This window comes from Scatophagus argus, chromosome 13 (genome assembly GCF_020382885.2).
Source record: "Scatophagus argus isolate fScaArg1 chromosome 13, fScaArg1.pri, whole genome shotgun sequence".
NCBI classification, from domain to species: Eukaryota; Metazoa; Chordata; class Actinopteri; family Scatophagidae; genus Scatophagus; species Scatophagus argus.
In genome coordinates this window covers 5,457,552-5,480,598 of record NC_058505.1, presented here as the reverse complement: position 1 = coordinate 5,480,598, position 23,047 = coordinate 5,457,552, and the positions used below count along the sequence as shown (strand labels likewise).

General features: G+C 43.3%; 1 protein-coding gene across 8 annotated transcripts in view; it reads left to right on the top strand.

The window, feature by feature from the left end:
• LOC124069664 (receptor-type tyrosine-protein phosphatase mu-like) overlaps positions 1–22,638 on the top strand; it is a 138,855-nt gene extending 116,217 nt beyond the window's left edge. For 5 of the 8 annotated variants that reach the window (XM_046409017.1, XM_046409016.1, XM_046409022.1 and 2 more), the window contains 12 exons: positions 424–460; positions 7,218–7,315; positions 9,640–9,756; positions 10,737–10,891; positions 11,794–11,929; positions 14,022–14,171; positions 14,558–14,731; positions 16,020–16,151; positions 18,295–18,420; positions 19,951–20,114; positions 20,322–20,457; positions 21,637–22,638. In XM_046409017.1, coding sequence (XP_046264973.1) covers positions 424–460; positions 7,218–7,315; positions 9,640–9,756; positions 10,737–10,891; positions 11,794–11,929; positions 14,022–14,171; positions 14,558–14,731; positions 16,020–16,151; positions 18,295–18,420; positions 19,951–20,114; positions 20,322–20,457; positions 21,637–21,690 — 1,479 coding nt within the window. In that variant the 3' untranslated portion in view covers positions 21,691–22,638. The remainder of the gene's footprint in view (positions 1–423; positions 461–7,217; positions 7,316–9,639; positions 9,757–10,736; positions 10,892–11,793; positions 11,930–14,021; positions 14,172–14,557; positions 14,732–16,019; positions 16,152–18,294; positions 18,421–19,950; positions 20,115–20,321; positions 20,458–21,636) is intronic. The other 3 variants (XR_006845082.1, XM_046409018.1, XM_046409019.1) reach the window with 3 other exon arrangements.
• Positions 22,639–23,047: the final 409 nt, after the last annotated feature.

Here is a 23,047-nt window from a genome sequence, read left to right as displayed (position 1 = left end):
GTGGCACATTTTCCTCGCTCAGGAGGGATGTTGAAACAAAGAGCTGAATGGGTGTATGGTAGTAAAAAGCTGGCAGCGTGAGTGTGCGCAGCGTTTCTGGAGAGCAGCACGCACGTTTCTCTAATGGTTCCTCATAAGGTGGAGCAACAGCGAAGTTGCTTTCAGCTGCGGGAACATCTGAAGCAGCAAACAGCTGTTAACCGCACACAGTTTAAATCTGTTCCGTGTAGTCATGTATGTAAATGTATTGTTTGTATGCTTTGCGGTGTAGAAATAAACCGAGTGTGCGTGCGAGGGTCAGTCCGACAGACTCGAATATCAAAGACAATGTGTGTTTTCTGAGCGAAACACAGCCGGTCTTTTCTGCAGATGGGAGGAAAATGAAGTGACTCTCCATTTTTTTGTTTTTGTTTTTGTTTTCAGGGCTACCACAGGCCAAATCACTACATCGCCACTCAAGGTAAGAATAAAACTTTCTAAAAATTGCCAAGGCACTGTGGGCTGGGATGTGTGGGCGGTGAGAATTTAAGGGCTGTCTGTTTGTTTGGAGAGATGGATGTTTGCAGGTGTTGGCGAATGTCTCTCTGAACATCCCCATCATTGTTTACATACGCTCTCGCAAACTGCGCTTTGATGCTCAGTCAAGTGTGTGCTCGGGGAATCTGGTACTGCTCAGCGCACACACACACATCGACACACACTTATGGACCTTTGAGCGCACAGAGCAGCACGTTCTCTCTCTCTCTCTCTCTTTCCTCTTCCCTTCCGTCGGTGGTGTGGGAGCGATTAATCAGGCAGTCTGGGAGAAAGCTGAATAAATAAATAAATGGATTAGCTGACGTGTACAGGCACATTTTGTCACTGTGTTAATCTGGCCGGCAGATTCACGGGGTGAGGAGCACTTACTGTGACCCCAGAGGTTAAGTCTGATTGATGGTTAATTGTTATGAATTTCTGCATGGAGAGCCTCTCTCCCACACAACGGGGATGCATGCATGGGGATTTTGCGTACCACTTTAGAGGGAAAAAAATCAGTGGAGGAAGAACAAAAAAAAAGGGAAGAGGCGTTTTGGCGAAGAGGCCTTAATGGATTCACAATCTGCTTTGGCGGAGCTGGGAGTTGCATAATTACCTGTTTATTAGTGCATTGCCTCTCTTCCTCAGTGTCTCAATTAAAACAACCCTCTGTTTGCTCTTACTTTACAAAGAGACGGCATACCAATCAGGCAGCGGCCGCTCGGCTTCTTCTGCCTGCCTGCATCCACAGCAGCTGGCATACGCTGACCACCAGGGGTACATTTCCTCATGTACTGCACTAAAGTACGAAAGTACAAATTGAGGTGCTTGTACTTTACTTGAGTATTTTCTTCATACATACTTTTACTCCACACTTCAGAGGGAAATATTCTACCGTTTATTCTGCTGTAGTAACCTGACAGCTTTAGTTACTTTAAAACTTAACATTTTTGCATACAATATGATAGTTTGTTTTAAATCAAACTACCCAACAGTATTGACAGCTACAGCTGACATCATTTTGGGTACTTTTGACAGTATTTCTCACCATTAGTTCATCACACTTCATTGGTTAATTGGGAAGCTAATCAGCAAATGAACGCATGAAGACAGTAATCGGACTGCTTACGTCCCTTTACTGGCATAACACTTTAATTGCAGGATCTGTAACATCTGCACAATGTGGTGTTAGCACTCAGGTAAGGGATCTGAATACTGCACCGCTGCTGACCAGTCAAACACTCAAAACTAAACTGGCTGCCAAGTGCCGACTCTCTCCTGCGGGGCTTCAGTTCACAAAAACAAGCCACTTTAACAGACGCGCTCCCTCTCTGAAAGGATTTCAACTGTATTATTATGACTGCTATAATTGTCCCACAGTCATTAAAAGCATTCCATGTTTCATTTAAAAATGTGCATATGGAGATCAGCAGTCAAAGAAATCTTGCAAACAGAAGCCCCCTCTAAGATGAAAAGCTCGAGAAGGCAAACCGTGTTTGCATTCAAGTTAATTAGCGGCTGTTTTCTCGTTGAGCTCGCATAATAAGAGTCCTCATTTTCCATCGACTGTATCGCAAGCACGATAAGGCTTTCCACTCTGTAGAGCCATCCAGTAGGAAGAAGAGAGGAGGAGGTGTGTGTGTGTGTGTGTGTGTGTGTGTGTGTGTGGAAACATCTGTATTCTCTGGCAGAGCAGGGCCTTTTATAATTCATCATCAGCTCCGGCAGACTGACAGGAAGGAAGGCTCAGTCTGCTGACACTGAGGCAAAGAGCAGCCTGAGATGATAGGAAAGCCAGACACAGACCTGTCTCTCTCAGTCAGACAAAGTGCATACTGTAGCACCTGAAAAGAGCACCTGGGCATTGGCACAGTTGCTGAAAATGAGGAAGTAGTCTCTTCTCTCCCGCAGTAAAGTTTTCCAGTGACTGACACTTCCACTCAAGTCCGCTGGGACCAGCAGTAGCTCAGAAAATGATGATACCGGCAATAGTGCTGGATAAGCTAAAAAATCTTTGTCATAAATTGGTGGTGAGGGTGGTTGAGAGCGTGCTTAATATGGCAGACGTGTGGGATAACATCGTCCCCGTTCTCTTATGCTATAAACTACAATGACACTCATTAGTTTGGGGTTTATTGATGAGTCTCTTTGCTCTGTCAAGGTGACAACGACAGGTAGAACAGCTGTCACTCTATAAAAGCCTCATCACCCAAGCCCCACTCCTCATTATGTAGGTCATTCTGGCATCCAGGGCTTTTTTTGCTGCAGCAATACAACAACTGACTCTCAGTATTCACCCACACCGACTGCAGCTCTCCTACTTAGCAGACTGAACGCATGCATGCGGCTCAGCCCTCCCAGTTCGCCGCCTTGCCTCTGTCCATTTTCATGTCCTGCGAATCGTTTAAATACCAATCAGACATGAGCTTCTTCCTGGCGGAGACTGCGAATTGCGCTGAAGCCAGAGTACAAACAGCTCCGATAAGTCCCTGCATCCTCCTGGTGATGTGGAAAATATTCATGATGCGGGAAAGGGTTCAATTTCATCAAGCTTTCACCCTCCGGTCCTTTCCGTTCTTCCCTTCCCTCCTTCACAAGCGCCAAATGTCACCAGCAGCGCAAAAGTTTTATTATTTACAGGTTAACATCTCAAAGCCCAGCGGGGTGAGGAGGAGCAAATCAATGATAAGTGAGTGTACATTATGCCAAAGTCTGCTGCATGTAATATTAATGGGCAAGAGGGGAACATAGCCGGCGTGTTTGTCTGCGAGTAGGTACGCATGCACGCAGATCAGGAGTTTTGCGGCGTACCTGGCTGGGGGATTTCTACAGCTGTCACATTCCCTGCTTCTGAGGAGGAACAGGCCTAGTCCCAAAACACAGCGTCTGCTGCAGCAGCATTAGCTCTCTGACAGCTGGAAGTGAAGCTTCTGCCGGTGTTGTTCTTCCTCTGTGAAGTGCCTCCTCCAAACTTCTCCCGGACGAGGCCCCACGCACGCCTACTGCAAACACGGCTCTCTCATCTCGGAGATGCCTGAGTGAGCTCTCAAACCAATTTCTCTCCTGACCTGTCGCTGAAACCTTTCAGACTGTGAAGTATTCCCTGAGGCTCTTTATCAAGATATCCTGTTTTGTGTTGTTTGTTGTTTGATGCACGTGTTAATTTTTTTGTACTCTTCTAGTACTTGTTATCATTTATGTTCATATCATTTAATCCAGAATTTAGTAGTGTTTATTATTTATTTCTTTTTTTTCTTTTTTTTTTAATCTGGTAAAAGTTTAGATTCCAAAATACCATTTGCATGGTGTAATTTGTAATTTAAAAGAACAGTTTGGACATTACCTGTGTCTAATTATTCCAGAAATAATGATTTGAAAATTCATTTACAGGAGATGGTTGGATTCCAACCTGATTTGAAATCAAGCTATTTTTCATTGAAGATTGGCAGAAACAGAAAACAATGCACTTTAGAAATATCCAATTTCCTTCTGATTGCCACCAAAAAGTTGAAGCTAAAATGTGAAAGCTTCCACGTGAAAGGTGTCAAGTTGTTTGAGATCTTTTTGTTCCTGTTCACCTGCTGATCACTTCCATTTGACCGTTTCATCGAGCACAGCATTGCCCAGTTTGTCCTCCTCACCTGTTCTCCATCTCTTCACACATATGGAAACATAAATTGGCTGGCTGAAGCTTGGCAGGAGCCTCCCATTGGATGATTTACCATATAATGCCAAGTGTTATTGTGTTACTGAAGTCCTACACACCAGCTGTCCTGCATTTCAGTCTCCCTCTCCCAAACTTCTCAGCAGTGTGTATCCTCCCTCAGGGACGAGTGTAGGAGGTAGCAGAGTGGGTGGTTAAATCAGGTTGTGTAGTTATTGGAAAGACTGGAAGTGACTGGAATTGGAGAATTGAAGTCCAACGGTTAGAATCGAGACAAACCACCTCGTGCAAATCAGAGGAAATGTGGGAATACAAATGGAAGATATTGAGGAGCCTTGTTCCAAGTTTCTACATGTCCAATTGGGAAAGAAAGGAGTCAGTAGAAGTTCAATTCTCTGCAAAATGTTCTCGCTTCTTCAAAGAGAGACACATGAACGTGTTGGCAACAGAAATACGATTGTGGAGATGATGGTTCATTTTGATTCATTCGTCTTTTTTTCAGCAAAAAGTCTCCTACATTTCATTGCAGAGTTTGTGAGAAGTTAAACTTTGTCACTTGGGGCTGCGCTTGATTACAGTTAGCGGATACACACTACAGAGCTGTTTAGGCACCAGGGAAAGCAAATGAAATATGGCTTGATCAATCACATGATTAAAATGGTGATGACACTTTGTTGATGCCCTGAGGGAAATTAGGTTGTTGCCAGTAAGCCAAAGAGGAACACAAACACAAAATTAGGAAAGGATGGTGGAGCTGCTGTGACTGCAGTGTCTAATAGCCTCTCCTATAACTTATCAAATGATTACACACATTTTATAATCATTAAAACCTTTGTATTGGGGTACAGTACTCCTGTGATTTGATGTTTTGATTTGATAGAGATACAGACAGGAAATGAAGGGCGGTAGAGACAGAAATGACAGACATCAGTGATCCCTAGCTGGTGTTAAACTGGGAATGTTGTCCTTTATAGAGTGTAACCAGACACCCTTAAAGCCTTAATTTTAAGAAGAATAACGCTAAATGACTTTCTCCCACCAGCCAATCGGTGTCGTTCATTTAGAATTGGATATTAAATGGTTATCCAGGTAGATTTAGAGGAGACAGTTTGGTATTTTAGAGGAAGCTCACCAGGATTCTGAGCAGCAATACTAAGATGAAGGACACAAAGTGGAAGTTGGGGTCGGTGCTGTCGACAATATTGCCATCAGTATATGAGTACAATAGTAACGGGTAGCGTCATGTTAAATGTGTATCGGCTGCACAGCTGCGTGAATATGATTGGGCGTCATTAGGAAAGCGGCTGAATGAGCCAGTGATTGTGAAGCACGTATGAAGCACGTATGAAGCCTGACACAACTGCGACTTCACCGCCTCCATCAGTGTTTTGAAGACATTTTGACGTGAAGTAAAGCATGTAGCGTAATACTCCACATTAAGTCATTTTTACCAGGTGGGCGTCCTGGTGGCTTAGCGGTCAGGATGCATACCATGTTGCATGTCCACCCCCGTCTTACTCTTCTTCTTTCCTGTCATCCCTCAACTGTCCACTATCGCACAGAGACACAAACGTGCAAAAAATGACTTGACAAATGTAACCGCAGATGTATAAATGTCTTGTGAAAGTCTGGGATGAATCTTTTAAATGAAGACGTTGTTGAATTTCACACCAAAACGAAGAGACAACGTAACCAATAAAAGTGACCCAATTGGTCTTTTTTTTTTCTATCAGATGTTTCAAGGGCCTAAAGGTTATTTAATTTACTTGTCACATAAACGACAAGCATGGACATTAATGGTTTGCGTCTCTGCCATTACGTCTTAGCTCGTGTCTCTGTGTGTGTCTGCATAATTTGTCGTGTCTCCAGGTGATTTGGGCCAACGTGGGAGAATGCGCAACTGCAGAGATTTGCATGCACTAATTAATTTGTCAGAAGTAATTTTTTTTTCCACTTGGTGCTTGATTAAAAGTAATATTAATAATTTTAATTAACCAGAATAATAATTACATTCCTATCAATCCACAATTATTGCTCAGTGAAGTTTTAAATATAAGACGCGTTCAATGGCTCTCTGCTCATTTATTCTGATGTTCGGCAGACACGCTTGGGTCTGCTTCGGTGCAAAGGTTGGTGTTGAATAGATGAGGTGTAGTGGCAGTTACTTTGAGCTCTGCTGCACACACACAAACACAGGCCTTAGCCTCTTCTTTAAATTTGTGATCTATCTCTACTATCTTGTTTTCATCTGTATTTAAGCCCTGTGCTGTAGAGTAAGCACTTTACAAGGAATCTGTTGCAGGAAGCACTATGAATAAATTTCATTTGACATGTTTTTCAAGCTCGATCCGAGCGGTGAAAATGCCCCATAAACTGTATTGTTGCTGTAGGGCTGTAATACTTCCTAATCCCCTGTGTTTACTTTATATTGTGTGTAAGTTAATCTGTCTCTGTGTCTGCCTCTGAAGACAGAGACACAAGCTTTATTGGCTTGACATTTTGATCAAAAACCGTGTTACCGCTTCACGATTCAGTGTTCCTACATGACTATGAGCAGAAAGGCATTTGGACACCTGCTCTCTTTTGTGTGGTTTTGTTCTGGGTTTTTCCTGATTTGGGTAAACAAACCCTTAGTTCCATTTTAGTGAAATCTCAACACTCTCAGATTTGGTGCAGAGAAACATAACCTGTAGGATGAACTGGGACACCAATAAGTCAGATCTTATTGCAGAACATCAGCGGCGGACCTCATTACTGCTTTGTTGGCTGAATGGGGTCTGCTGTAGCAGCATGTTTATGGCCAAGGTTTTGGAAGTCACATATGGGTGTAGTGTTCAGATGCCAACATACTTTGTTTGGGTGTTTGTGTATTCTACTGCCAGTCCTGCCACATGAACATTTTCACCAAGCAGATATTGGAAGAGCTCTTTTCTCGAATTTTTTTTCTTTTTCTTTTTCTTTTCTTTTTCTTTCTTTTTTTTTTTGGCACACGTTTAAAATCTCCTGAAATGTCATTCCCTCTCTCTCACGCCCCAAGGCCCCATGCAGGAGACTGTATTCGACTTCTGGAGGATGGTCTGGCAGGAGAACACGGCAGCTATCGTCATGGTGACCAACCTGGTGGAAGTGGGCAGGGTGGGTATTAATTACAGTTTCATTCTAAGCGCAGTTCTCAAATAAGATTACCTTGCCCCCAGTCGACTGACAGGCTGATTGTATCTCAAGGCAAATGGAGCCATCTTTTTTTTTTTAGTGAGAGTGTGTGTCTTTGAACATCAGCGCCCAGATGTTTCTGTGTGTGCACTTAGATTAGTGAGGCATGCGTCTCGCATGCCGCCAGCTCTTTTTCCATCCATCTGATCAGTCAGAAGTGAGAAAAAACTGATTGATGGCCTTCATTACCAGAGAGGCAACCAGGCAACTGACTAGTGTTTCATCTGAGTGGCTCTATAACAGGAGATTATAGTGAACGGTAGCCGCCAGCCTTAACCAGGCTTCTCCGAGCGGAAACATGTCTTAATGTTGTCCTCATTGGACAAAAAGGGATCGTTATTGAGTGGTGTGGATGGTTCGTAATGTTCAAACTAATGGTGGAGCCTTGCCTTTTTGCTCACTAGAACAAGTGGCCTGCCGTTGGAAAAAAAAAACAACGCAGCCCTACTTCAGTCCTAATTTGTTCCACTTAACTCACACTGTAGTTCCTCCTGGTTAGGTTATAATCAAGAGAAAATGAAGGTCTTTACGTACAGTGCAATGCTTTGACTGCCAGGGGATTTTCTCAAGGAATTTTGAAGACATTCACACTGAAAGCTCCTGAAACATAGGCACACCTTGATTTCGCTGATGTGCATTTTTGGTGGGGCTTAAATGTAGCAGAGCTGATAATGATTCATGGGCCCATCTCTAGGTACCTCATTAGGCCGTTCCTCTACAGTAGCTGAGCCCAGCTCGCCCCGCCCCACACCTTCTCCACACCTGCTTAGCTGCAGTGCCGTCCTCAGTGGGCCCGGTCCCCCAAACCGTCTGTTATATGATCCTTGTCCAATGGCGGGCGGCAGGCACAGTTGGTCACAGTGACGGTGGCTCCACTGAGGGCCCCATAAAAATCACTCCGCCATATCACAGTGGGCCATCTGCTCAGCACAGTTGCTGATGAACTCTGGGAAATCCTGGCACACACACACACACTGTCCCACACTCACAGAGGTGGCGCTCGGCATACTTTGATGTATGACAGGTTTGGTTTGGAAGGCAGTGTGCTGATGTGTATGATGAGGTGATGCACCGTGCGCTTCTTTTCAGTACACTTTATCCATGTGAGCGAATGAGTTCAAGTGCTATGAACACACACACACACACACACACTGTCGTAAGTGTGGCCACACAAAAGAACATCTGTGTGTACGCTGGCATAATTTAGCCCAAAGGCTAATTCCCCCCCTCCAACCCAGGCGCCTGATTCGGAGTGATCTAATAAGGTAATGGCTTTTGCCTAATTCAATCTGGCTGGAAGCGGACGGCGGATTTGTGATTGTCATCGGGGATTAGTCATCAGGGGTGTCAGAGAGAGGGACCTGAAAGTCTCCCTCGGTCTGTGTCACTCCACAAACCAAAATCTCATTTCATTCCTAATCAGCACACAGACTCCAGAAATGAAAATTGAATCTAGTTGCGGCTGATGTCGCATTTATCCCTCATCAAAAATTATCATTCTCTGATATCCCTCCATGATCTCAATCTCTATTACCAGCCTTACTCCCTCAGTATCAACAGTTTAATTGAACTGGGGGAGAAGGAGGAGGAGGAGGAGGTTAATTTTGCACTCTTATGATACCTAACACAAGTAATATTTCCAGTGGGGTGTCTTCGATTTCTGTTGGGAAATCTGTTTGAAACAACTGAGGGTTTATTATTTCATGTCATTATTGGATTGTCATTATATCTCCCTCATTCACTTCTACTGCACCATTTTTTTAATCTTTTGTCCTATTTCTCCGCACTGGTAGTTAAACACTTAAGGTGGACAAATCTTACATCTCCTCAGTACCTTTTCTGCTCCGTTCCAGAGGACTGCACAGTCTACCTTCAGACTCATTTTCACATTATCGATGTGAGAATGAAAAAGCAATAATGTGAGAATGAGCTCTCCATCGATATATAAGATTCTCATTTACAGCAGGTCCTTGACGTGGGGTCGAAACTAATACGAAGCGAATCTCATTTTGACTTGATAGAAATGCTTGAGAAACTGAAATATCAGGCGGCAAAGGTGAGGTAATGTTATGTGGCAATCACCTCTTTTGGAAAGAATGATGGCCTGGAGACTTTGCACACATTGAAATAATTTAATCTATGAGTCTGTGCAGTCAAATTAAGCAATGTGTGTGTGCAGATGTAATGCATTAAAGTTTGCACACACGTGTTGGTGGTCTTAAAACATTTGCTTTTGTCGCTCTCAGGTGAAGTGCTGTAAGTACTGGCCCGATGACACCGAGATCTACAGAGACATCAAGGTCACGCTGATAGAGACTGAGCTGCTCTCAGAGTACGTCATCAGGACCTTTGCTGTAGAGAAGGTACGTTTTTTAACTTCTATTGCCCAATAAGAGATTTGAAACAACTCTCTTTCAGCATCATCGTGCTGCACTGCACCCTCATTCAGCTGGGAGATGCTCAGTACAAGACCTCAACCTTTGGCCATTGAGCAGCATGCATAAGCAACTGAAGAAGATGTGGGTTAGGTGGTGTGCTCATCAGCACCTTGAGAGTAGTCACTAAGTCGTCCAGGAGAGTCCAAAGTTTCTTTGCAGCAGTGACTCGAGTAAAAAAAGGACTTAAAACTGCTTCAAATGCACCCTTTATGAAAACAACTCATCAAGGTCATTGCAATATGAGTTGAGAGGCTGAACGAGTTGCTACCTTTTGCCGAGCAGTAACGAGCACAACCCTGCACAACAAGATACAGAATTGCTTTAAAGCTTTTGTTTGCAGGATCTGAATAGGATTTGTATTGTTCAGCAGGCAGCAGTGCACACTGAAATTAAAGCAACATATAGATTGAACCAGTTTTCACCAGGATTGTTCAGATTTTCTGCAAATAAAATCAAAATGGCTGTAGCTTGATATGTTGGTTGATTAATGTCAAAGAAGAAACTGTGAGTAATTTAGGTTACAATCACACTGTAGCTGTGAAATGGTGACTCACTAGACCTGAAAGCAGTCAGTGAGTCCAACTACACCTTTAAAATGAACTTAAAAACATACTGAACCTGCTGTAACATACGACCAGTGTCTCAGGAAGGACGAGGGATGACTGACAAGTGCTGCAGTAGGTAAAGAAATAAAGCTGCAGCAGACATCCTGTTTGCTGTGAGATAACGGAAACTTTGCTCAACCTCTCTACTGCTACTTTGGCCATGAAGTGCGTGTTTGTATTCAGTCCGACTCTGTATTTGCTTTAGACGGACCTCTCACATCTGTTCACTGTATCCTCCTGTCTTCACACCACATCCTCTGCTGCGCTCTGTGTGCTTAACACCATGACTCTGTTCCTCAGAGAGGAGCTCATGAGATCCGTGAGATACGACAGTTTCACTTCACGGGCTGGCCGGACCACGGCGTGCCCTATCACGCCACAGGCCTGCTGGGGTTTATTAGGAGAGTCAAGTCCAAGACCCTGACCAATGCTGGGCCCATGGTGGTTCACTGCAGGTTGGTGTGCACTGGAACTGACCACAGTGTTTCGTACTTTTGTTTTCACTCGCTTTAACCAGTCACGGTGTACTTGTACCTGTTTTCTGTTGTGGAGATTAGACTTGTGCACACACTAAAGCATAGCCAACATTTTGGAGACCAACCAGAATATGAAAAGATCAACTTAAAGAATACAGAGAATCATATTTCCCTCCGACGTGATCTTTGTTGCTAACAAAGGTTACGAAAATACGGATTTTCCCCTGTTACCTCTGGTGGTGCTGAGCCATGTAGACGCTGCTGGTTCTGAGATTCATATAAGAACAATTTTCGTCAGAACTTTTTATCAGAAAAATAGCCCCTATGACAAATATTGGCTGTAATCTGTGGATTACTATACTATACTATTACTATATTATCTGTGTTCAGGTCAAGGAAAAAATTTCATGTTGCTTTTTCTGAATAGCTAAAAGTACACCGTAATTATAAAAACTGAATAGAAAACATAATGCAGTAACACACGTAGGAAGAATTGTAAAGTCAGTGAACTGACTTAGTAATGTCTATTGCATTGCAATTTTGAGATCATTTGTTTTATATAAGCTAACATTAGCCACCATTAACCTAGTGGTCAAACCAGACCAAGAAAGGTTGTAGCTGTAAAATCCTGTGACTTTATTGAATTTTTCGTGAGTTCAGCTTTTTATTTGAAAGAGAAAGGATGTATTATTTCTTCTTTCAGTTGTTACATAGTCTTACTTTAAATCTTCACAAAAGTACCCCAAAAAATTTAACCTATAAGTAACTTTTTAAATTAACATTTCAAGGTAAAACATACTTCAAATGCCAAGCTTTAAGCGTTGTACTCTGAATAAAAACGGTGCCCCTGTGACGTTTCCCATCCATGTTTTTTCCTGCAGTGCTGGAGCAGGAAGGACAGGCTGCTTCATCGTCATAGACATCATGCTGGACATGGCGGAGAGAGAGGGCGTGGTCGACATTTACAACTGCGTGAGGGAGCTGCGCTCACGGAGGGTCAACATGGTCCAGACCGAGGTACGGCAAATCTGGTCCCGCATCGGTCTCTCAGCCTGTCCACAGAGACTCACCAGTCAAAGGAATGCAGTGAGGATGCAGTGTGACAGGCTGTTGCCATAAGATTTTGATTAACTATTATCTGCGAGTAATTCTAAGCCTAAGCCCCCATTTCTCTAGCGCTCCAAAACCAATGTTCAAATGTTCATGTATTCTTTCACGGCAAAATAAATCTTTACCTGAATTTATTAGTCGTTAAATCTGCAGGAAAAGCAATACACTCTGTAAAGGTTTTCAGCAATTTGAAAGTGACTGATGATACACATTATCTTTTAAAATACAGCATAATTACTTTTGGAGTTTTTTTTGTTATGGTTTTTTTGTTTGTTTGTTTTGTTTTTTCAATTTCAATTTCAATTTATTTATATAGCACCTTATACAATCATAATTGTCTCTAGATGCTTTACAGAGACCCAGAGCCTGAACCCCTGAGCAAGCAGACGGTGGCAGGGAAAAACTCCCTCTTTGCTGTCAGTCTTTTCCAAGTCCCACTTCAAGTGCTGCGTTTTTCAAACCGTGGAAATATATTTCATCATGTAACTAAGCTCTCCAAATTATAATAGACCTTTATCTGATGGCTGTGGGACAAGAGCTCTTCACTGCTTGTTTTAACCTGCTTGAAATATCAGATGAATGGTGTTTATATTTACAGCAGGTGTATTTACGGCTCAAAGCTTTACATTTTTATGATCACTTTTCACAAAAGACATTTATTGAAGTGCACTCCCCTACTATTTCCCAGGATGCCAAGCGCAAGTGCTTGCCAATGCATGCTATAATAAAAGGGTTTAGAGGCTTGTAACTGAGAGCATTTAGCTCATATTGATGGCTGAAAACATCCCTGGCTCATCCTGCAGCTTTATGCCAGCATGGGCCACCGAAGGACTTTGCGTTTTCCTGAACATCGGCCATCTGGAGGTGTCCATAGTCTCGTTGAATGCATCATTTCACCGTAATTCCCTTTGAATCACAAGCGTCATTGGACTTAATGGGCAAAATGTTTCATCGTTGACGTCCGAATTGGGATTTGAGTAACTGGAGACCAAATGTTGTTCACCCTGAGTCACTCTCCTCAAGTTCAGTGACCTTCAGAGTGTATGTATGCGTGCGTCCTGCCTTGCAGGTGTTCAGGCACGTTGGCACGGCTCCTCAGCCCGCGGCCAGACACTAACTCTCTAACATGGTTTAATCTGTCCGTGGAAATGAAAAGCCGTGTTGTTGTTTATAGTTTACGAGCTCAGATAACATCTCTCAGTCTGTGGATTCTGGTTTGAGCGGCGCGTTTCCACCGACCCAGTGACCCAGCCCGAGCTAGTCAAACTCTCAGGTCAACAGTTCACGTTCTGAGCTAGACTTAACAAATGGCAACACGTGTTTGCGAATCTGTAAATCAGTGACCCCTGTGCATGTGTGCGGATTCTGGTCCGAAGTGACAAGGGAGTGTCAGCTGAAAATGTCACTTCAGAAAAGATTTGCATCAAGCCTCAAGCTGTGTCACCATGTCGGCTGCTTGACTGACTGATGTGAAGAGGAGGAAATGTGTCGCGATTTTCCAGTTTCACTCTGCATGGAGTTAAGGACGGCGGGGGTGAGGGTTGTTGTTGTTCTGGAGACATCAACCCTGTTCATGCCTTGATCACGACAGTCATGACGATGACTTCTCAACCTGCCTAAGGTCACCAGGGTTTGATAGGGTCATGAAAAAGGTCGTGGAATGTAAGAAACATATAACTTCTTCCAGGCCTAAATATTTTAAGTTTTCTTTTTTAATGTCAGGTTTATAAGAGAATTAAATCAGCTTTTTTCCCAAAAAATGCAAAAATATGTAATGTAACCTTTGAACACAGACAATGACAAATATTAGTCATAAAAGCTGCCTCGGGGATGAAGAATAATCATGGTAAGGTCGTGGAAAGGTCAGTGAATTCTTCTGGCAAAAATGCAGAGGAACACTGGCTCTCACATTTCTGCTGCTGGTAAAAGTCTTACGTTGTCTGTTGTCATGAGTCTTAGTGGTCTGATAGATTCGCAATGAGGATGCTGTTTTTTGCAGGAGCAGTATGTCTTCATCCACGATGCCATTTTGGAGGCATGTCTCTGTGGCGACACCACCATTCCCGCCAGCCAGCTCCGCTCCGTGTACTACGACATGAACCGCCTGGATCCGCAGACCAACTCCAGCCCCATCAAGGAGGAGTTTAGGGTGAGGAGATTTTATCATAATAAGGCAAATAAAGCCTTAATAAAGCATTATCTCAAGTGCAGGATAAGTTCAAAACAACGGTAAACATGTTGTCTCTTGATGAATGGCACAGCCCCCCTCTGGGCCAATCAGTAGTAAATATGTCACCTTACTTTAATCTGTAATCACAGCACCCCTCCTTGGACCAATCAGAGTTATATGGGAGGCGTTTGCCCCCTAAGTTTCATCACAGTCGCATCAGGGGAGTCGGAGCTATCGCTAATGTAACTGATTAAAGAATTGCATTGTTAATTACCATATTGGGAGATAATTAGCACACTCAAGACCCAAGTGCCTACCTTCCTGCGTCGGTATGACAGCGTGTAATTCTGCTTCATCCCTGACAGACGCTGAATATGGTGACTCCCACGCTAAGGGTGGAGGACTGCAGCATCGCTCTGCTGCCTAGGAACCACGAGAAGAACCGCTGCATGGACGTCCTTCCTCCAGACCGCTGCCTGCCCTTCCTGATCACCATCGACGGGGAGAGCTCCAATTACATCAACGCGGCGCTCATGGACGTGAGAGTCAAACACAGACACAGAGCTTTACACAGTGGCTTTCCTTTACCAAGTCCCTTAAAGGGAGCTTTGATTCCCTGTAAAGTGGTTAAAATTTGAGTCACAAGACAAAAAATAGCAGCTGCCTCATTCTGCACGTGCTGAAACTTTCCCACATGTTGCTTTTCTTGTCAAACCCTAATCGGTGATGTCAAAGCAGCTATTTTGTCTTTGACAGTTAATGGGGAAACCTTGTGGTCGATTAAGGTAACTGTGAGTGGCGGTTTTTCTCTTTGTGTGACCACTTAACATCGCTAATATTTTGAATACCCTAAGCTAAGTACATAGAAAAAAACATCCATTGTGACTGTGCTGAAAATATTATAATGTAACCATTACTTTTATTAGTCCATGTGCTTTTTTACTGCCAGTGTAAGATTTAATTTTAATGATTTGGGGACTTTTCTCACATGTACACCACACAGGGTTTACAACAAGATGTAAAGAGACGAGCATCGGCAGACAAGAATAACATTATTTGTAACATAAAACAGGCATAGCTCCCCTTTCCCAGTTCATCCATCCACCCACAAAAGGCATAAACAAACTGGCCTTTACTGAAATCTATTGTGTTGACAAGCACAGACGAGAGTTACATAAGAGGAGATTTTAAAAATAAATATATGGAAAGACTAAGTGAACCAAGAACTTGAGACTTGAAAGCAAAAATGTTCACGTCAGGTCTGTTTTTTCTGAGCATGTTAAGGACTTCCTGTCCCTGCTGGCTTAAAGACTAAGGTAAGGCAACCAACAAAACAAAGCCAACTGCCAATCTCCATCTGCTGGTAAAGATTATTGCTATTTCATTTTAACTTGTATCAGCCGTCATCAGATATTCGAGACTTGACTTGAACCACAGGGCAACACAAATATGCCTCAAATGCAATTTTCAAATGTTATAGAAAATATTATTCAGGGTGGACCTAACAAAGAGCACCTTGACAGATCCAGTTTTAGCTCTTGCCTGGACTGAGCAGGTAACTTTTCAGGTACAGGATCCTCTCAGTCACTACTGGTCTATCTTTGGGAGCCAGCAAGCACATTAAAAGTGCAGCTTCCTCGTATTATCTCCCTGGACATGGAATCTCCATTAGAAAACAACGTTCAGTGAGAGGCAGGTCAAAGGATGGAGGTCATTTTAAAATGGTTATTGGTTTATTCTTGGTAAATCGTCAGCTTACGTATGTTATGTATGTTTACCAGCAGTTTTTCAAAAGTTCCTCTTTATTTTCCTCTCTCTCCCCTCCAGAGTTACAAACAGCCTTCTGCCTTCATAGTGACCCAGCACCCGTTGCCAAACACAGTGAAGGATTTCTGGAGATTGGTGCTGGACTACCACTGCACATCCATAGTGATGCTCAACGACGTCGACCCAGCCCAGGTAAACCCGACCTGATACATGTGCAAGGACACACACACACAATACATACAATACACAAAGCAATCCTCCACAGATATTGCAAGAAGTGCACTCACAAAGAGATGACAGATGATGCAGTTCCTTTCATCAGACGTCCATATCTAATAAAGTCACACAAAAGGGGACAGCGTGGCAACTGGAGTCCAAGAAAGATTGCTTTTTTGTATCTGTGCTGGCAAACACATGTAAATGTTCCAATATGGAATATGTTCGAATTAAGGTACGTACTGTGGAGTGGAAGAGGACTTGCCGTGAAAGTGCAGGTAGAGGGAGAAACAGGCCTGTGGAAGAGATTCTCCAGATTTCTCAGCCCGAGGCTCTGTCATAACACCCGGGGATCAAAGCCTGAAGCCAGCCTGCTCTCCCCGTCCAAATCCCCCTTTCCCTAGGTGACTGGCTGACTGGCTGGATAGAAAAGGCCTTTCATTCAATATTCTCACTGTAGCCAGTCAGTCAGCCAGCACAGGTTGGGGGGCGGCGGGGGGTTGGGGGAGTAGATGGAGCTGAGGGAGGTGGAGGTTCACTATCTTCTCCATCAGCGTCTTTGTTTTTGCATTTTTTTGAATTTGTCAAGTTTTGATAGGCTCTCAAAGGAAGCTAGAAAGTGGTGCTTTTGCTGGCATACAGACTGTGCACGTGTGCTCTCATTTGTGTGTGTGTGTGTGTTGGAGAAAGCGAGCGCATGTTTGTCTGTCCATCTGTATGTGCGTTCTGAGGCCTGTTATTTGCGTTCTTCGCAGGTAGTCCCATTTCCCCTTGTTTGTTTGTGACTTAGTGTGTAGGCATGTCTGTCGGCGCACAATCTGTCCATCTGTGCGTGTACGCTTCCACGAGTCTGGTTCAGTGCCGCGAGTCCGTCGGCAGGCTCTGCAGGTGCATGTTCTTAAGTGGGCTTTCTCTCCTAAGGAGCGGAAATAGGGGAGATTTAAGAGCTCTGCTGATGCTGTCCCAGAGGTTTATTTATCTCTCGGTACATTTCAGCGCTGCTGCTAGAGCAGTCAATAACACTATCGCTCACTGTTCCTCAGTTTCTTTTTATTAACGCTGCGACTGTGGATTTGTTTTTTGGGGGGGGGGGGGTTTTGGTGACGTTTAAAATTTTCAGGTGATAAAAGCTTAAACCAGATGCATCGGTTTGGGTCAAATTGGGTCGCTGGGTGGAGCTGGTTCTCCGGGTCTTCTTATTGAAGTTTTACGTTATCCTCGTTATTCTTGTTGCGTTTCTTTTCATAAAACTTGCTTGTGTTGTGAACATTTCCCCTGGCAGTAGCTGCATTAAACACTGAAAAACTGAGTGTAAAGACAGAATAATAACAGTGCAGAAATGTACTTGTAGGATCTCTGAAAACGAGCTTTTCACGTTGCCATCCGTTTTCGATGTGAAATCCACACAGCTGATTTCTCAAAACTTCTCAGAAATTAATTTGGTGATGAAATAACGTGCAAAAAAAAACTTCAAGTGAACATTATAGGAGCTACAAGTTACAGTTGTTGAAATAATTAGCCAAGCTTATTCAAGTTAGCTAAGTAATAAGTAAAAAAAATGCATAAATGAATTAATCTATTATTATTATTAAACTTCAACTTTTTAATATATCAGATTTTTTTCTGCACAGAAAGGATTCTCTGATTTTCTGAGAAAAATATGTTTTTTAAAAAAAAACAGCTTTTAATGAAGATTGTGTGTTTGATCTAAGGAGATGGGAACAAAGCTTTTGATGAATTTCTGTTATTCTGTTGAATAAAGGCTTTAGTTGATGAGGAGAAAACTCTCATACGCATCTTTGCTTAGTGTTTGGGTCATGAAAAATGTATTCCAGCTCTTGTCTGAATGTTGAGCAGCTCTTTAACGTTCAACATTGAAATAATTCACCTTCTGTCTCTCTGACTCTTATTCCTCGTTATTCGCTTTATAATCTCACGTAAATCTGCTCAGCATCTATGAGAAAGGAGCTCAGACCAATGTCACCACCCAAACTAATGAATCTTCTTTCATTTTCTTGTGTGTTTTTCTTTGTTTTGTGTGTGTGTGTGTGTGTGTGTGTCTGCATTTCTCTGTTTGCGTGTGTGTGTGTGTGTGTGTGCACGTGCCTGTTTTGTTTAGCTGTGCCCACAGTACTGGCCAGAAAACGGAGTCCACCGCCATGGACCCATCCAGGTGGAGTTCGTCTCTGCTGACCTGGAGGAGGACATCATCAGCAGAATATTTCGGATCTACAATGCAGCACGGGTACGGTGACACGGGAGGGTCATGCATTTGTGCCAGAAAAAAATCATTTATTTAATCAGGAGAAAAGACCGAACACTTTATGTTATACTTTATTTATGCTACCAGGCTGCCGTGTAGTTTTTCTGCTCTGCTGCCCAATTTTATTTTATTTTATTTTTTAGCCTTTTTTTTTTTGTAACTTTTGCAACCTGTTTGTCTTCCCTGTGGTAATCACAACAGCCAATTTATTCTGTGACTGCACACCTCACACATCCCACCCAGAGGCCAGCATGTCCACTCAAGCTGTGCTTTAGCCGACCCGCTGCTCCAGAGGCACAGTCACACGTCTTTCACTCAACTCCTTCTGCACATATACCTTAAAGGATCAGTTCACCTGAATTAAACACATTTTGTCACGTGCACTAAGTGGGATCCAGGCATGTGAATAGTTTGTCTCTAGATCAGTGGTTTCCTCCCGTAAGGAGTTCATAGTATGAATCTAAGGGGTCACAAGATAATTAATGGGATGGAAACAAAAAAAAGTTATTTTAGCATGAAGTCATCTGTAGTTATGGATCAAAGAGGTTGGGCATCGGGGCTCAGTGGTCCCCAAACTTATTTGGTTTTGGTGTGTGCCTTTATAAAACAATGTAACTCAATAGAAAAAAAAAATGTTAACAAAAAGTATTTTAAAAAATCAAATCATCTAAATTTCTGTAAGAGAAATATATGTCTGTGGTTCTTGTCTCTTTAATCATCCTGCAGACGCTCAGATTAATTTTGTTTACCTTCGGGGGGGGGGGGGGGGGGGGGGTCACAGATGGCCCCCACGTGTACATAATCACTGGCTTTGCTGTCACCAGTTTTTAGGAAGTAATTTTAGTAACAAAATCACTGACTCTGGAAAGACAAGTTGTTGAACATTTTTTTTAAATTTCATTTTTTCAATACTGTGGTCACTGCAAACCAAATGCCGGACCAGATGTTTCACAGCTTTGGCACATAAAACCAAAGCCATCCATGTGGCAGGACACCACCACTGCACAGGAAGGGTGCTGACCCGTGGCAGCGTCACCTGCGTTCACCTGCTGTCACCTGCGTAAGCTCCTTACCCCTGCAGTCGCTTGTCAATAATCACGCCTCGTATTGAAGTGCTGTGACAGCCTCTGGCCGACAGAGGCGCACCTCCGGCGGGTTACGTGGAATACAGTCGAATCACACATGATCACTGATGAGCCTTATTGATCGATATGTCTGGGTGTGATTTAGAGTGTCTGTAGCTTCGATCTTAAGTGTCTGTCTCCAGCCGTAACCGTGCTCATCTATCAAACCGTCAATCTGTGCATTCGTCTCTCCGGTGACTCCTTGTGCCCTTATCCATCTCTTGTCCTACTTGTCGCCATTGAGGCTTAGCTTAGCCCTGCATCTTTACAGTCTGATTCCATCTTTGCACAGCAGTGATTAACACACACACACACACGCGCGCGCACACACACCCTCCCCAACTATGTGTTAACCTGTTTTAACTGGTGTGTGTGTGTCCTCCTCCAGCCTCAGGACGGCTACCGGATGGTGCAGCAGTTCCAGTTCCTGGGCTGGCCCATGTACAGAGACACGCCCATGTCCAAACGCTCCTTCCTCAAGCTGATTCGACAGGTGGACAAGTGGCAGGAAGAGTACGACGGGGGCGAGGGACGCACCGTGGTCCACTGTCTGTAAGTTAAGTTCATTCGGTGGCGACATTGAAAATGAAACACCTCCACCTACTGAGTGAAGGGCTTTACTGCATCCAGAAACAAAGAAACTCCTCACCCGTCTGCCAGCTTTATGATCAACCCCTTTATGTTAAACCACATTTAATTTAACACGTTCTAAAGCTCTATTTAATTTTCTAATGTTTGGCTTCTTCGTGACGACTGTAGGAATGGAGGCGGCCGCAGTGGGACGTTTTGTGCCATCAGCATTGTGTGTGAGATGCTTCAACACCAGCGATCTGTGGACGTGTTCCATGCTGTCAAAACACTACGGAACAACAAGCCCAACATGGTGGACCTGCTGGTGAGCAGCACCACTTTATCATATGGAGTTTACTATAACCTCACAAAGTATCAGACAGCACTGAAGCAGGGGCAAGTTATTGTACTTCCATAAAACTTGGGACATGGACTAAAGACAGAATAGTGAACCCCACGTTTCCCATAACGCTGCCGAAAGCTTCTTTTCCTTAGAGCCCTCGTGCCTGATAAATTCCCATCTCTTTCAAACTTCCCAGTTTTGAACTTTCTGTCATAAGTTTATCACATCTAAGCACACACCAAAGTAATCCAACAAAAACTGTGGGTAGCAAGTAAATTTAATTTCATCCATTAAATGGGTGGACTGCCCCTTTAAAAGTCAACTAGTTGAACCCCTTGATGATCACACAGCAAATAAATTGGTTCATAAAAACAATGAGTAATGCCATTTGACAGGCGTGTGTGTGTGTGTGTGTTTAGATTATTTAACTTGCTGATCGAGAAAGAAATGGTGGTTGCCTTCCTTGTACAAAATAGAACGAATACATCGTGAAAAAGCTAGCTGCACATTTTTAAAATCCAATTTGTACGTCTACACGTCTGGATTATCAAACAGGCAACTGACCCTGACAAGCATGAATGAGTGTTCAGCAGAGGGGAGGACGGGGGAGGAAAGGGAGGTTATGGCTGCCAGTATTCTCCTTCAGAACGGCTATCCGACAGTCCAGCCATCTCTGTAACTTCATGAAACCGTTGTTTGGCCAGCAGTGCGGAGGACAGTCGGTGACTGATTAAGGTAGATGCAGCCCACAGGTGTGAAAATGCCAACCTTAGGACGCCGGCCTTAAATTTAGCGCGTTGCTGTTTTTACTTTCTGATGGTTGCGACTAGTGCAGCGCTCATTATGTAAAGCACTTAAGTAAAGTGCACACAAAAAATGAATTTTCTACAGCAGTGAGAGTAAACGTAATCCGTCACTTGAAAGGGAGATCAAGGTTTGAACTTTTTCATGAGCAACAGGTGCATCAGTAGGAACATCACGTCTCCTCTTTTCGCTCCTGCTTCCAGCGTGGCTCCTCACAATAATAGTAAACAACATGTCCGACCCTAATGCGGTCCCTTCTGTGTTTTTTTTATTTTATATTTTATCCTCAAGGCCTCCTCAGCAGGCTGCCGTGCATGTCTCTCTGATGTCCTTGTCTCTTCTTGTCTCCTCTCTTAGGACCAGTACAAGTTTTGCTATGAAGTGGCGCTGGAGTACTTGAACTCTGGGTAACTCGGAGCTGCCGAACCCAGCAGAGACTTAAAGTTTGGGACATTACAGAAGCTCACGTGTGTGCGTTGTGCTAGGTGTGTGTCTATGTGTGTGTGTGTGTGTGTGTGTTGCCAACCCGACAGGAACGAGGTACACACACACCGCCACACATGCAGCTCTTTTGACCAGATATCTTCTTCTTCTTCTGGTCTTCAGTTGGTCTGTATGGGAAAAGGTAGCGGAGTTGTACAGTGTTAAATATCGCAGCCTTTTTCTGTCAGTACTGGATAAGGAAGCCAGCAGGAGCACAATGAGGTTTTTCTTTTCCTCCGCAGTGAGTCGCCTCCTCTCTGGATCCCTCTTTCTCTCTGTCTCTTTCCCTCTCAGACGCCTGTAGTCCCGTGGTTGTTGCCTTGATCCTCATTGGACGACGAGCATTAAATACTCTGCAGTTTTCCGTGGAATGCGATACACTGTACATATTGTAATGTGTTCATTTTATTCTCTCCGGTTTCTGTTTTGTTTTTCCTTTTTGTTTTTTTTGGCTCAGCTCTTAATGGAAAGTCATTAAATGCAGGAGCTCCGAGCCTAAATGTTAGTAAATGTCCTGTAAATCTATGACTTCTAGATGATTCTTGCTTCACATCTGTATGCTGGGGACAGCTGGCTCAGTCTACATCTGCTTACCTTATCTCCTGTACAGGGATCCAAAGCTTTATTTGCACTCCCATTGAATTCTTGTTGTGCATATTGTACATATTTCTGTAGATTATTTATTCCCAGTATGTACTTTTTTTGTGACTCGCAGTAAGTGACAATCATAGGTTCAATCGGTTTGGTTTATTGACTGTATTGTGTGCTTTTCTTTTTCTTTTTTTCTTTGGTCATCTTGTGTGACAGAACAATTTCACTGTAAAGAAAAAAGATATTCTATAAATGTATCTACAATATAAACAGTTGGATTATGAATTTCTGCCTGGTTTCTGAGTGGAGCCGGAAAAAAATGACATTAGAGGGACATCTGCTGGAGAGGTGAGGAACAACACCAACACGTCTGCATTGACATCATCGTATTGGTTAATTTCCATGACTGTCTTTGGATAAGAATGATGGTTTGGTTTGAAGCATATTTGCTGAATGATTTTGAAATTTAAGCTCTTACAGGCTGCACATTCATAATACTGAAGTCTGGGTGGATGACAACAAACCGTCTGCAGGTTTGTCTTGATGGGCAGGTTTTACTGAGAGTGACAATTCACGGGTTGTGATAATGTTAGAAGGCCAAAATACGTGTTGTTTTAGAGCATTTAGTGAACACCTGAGAGCAAGTAGTGTATCTTTAGTGTGTGTGTGTGGAACAGTTGCACTTTAACACAGC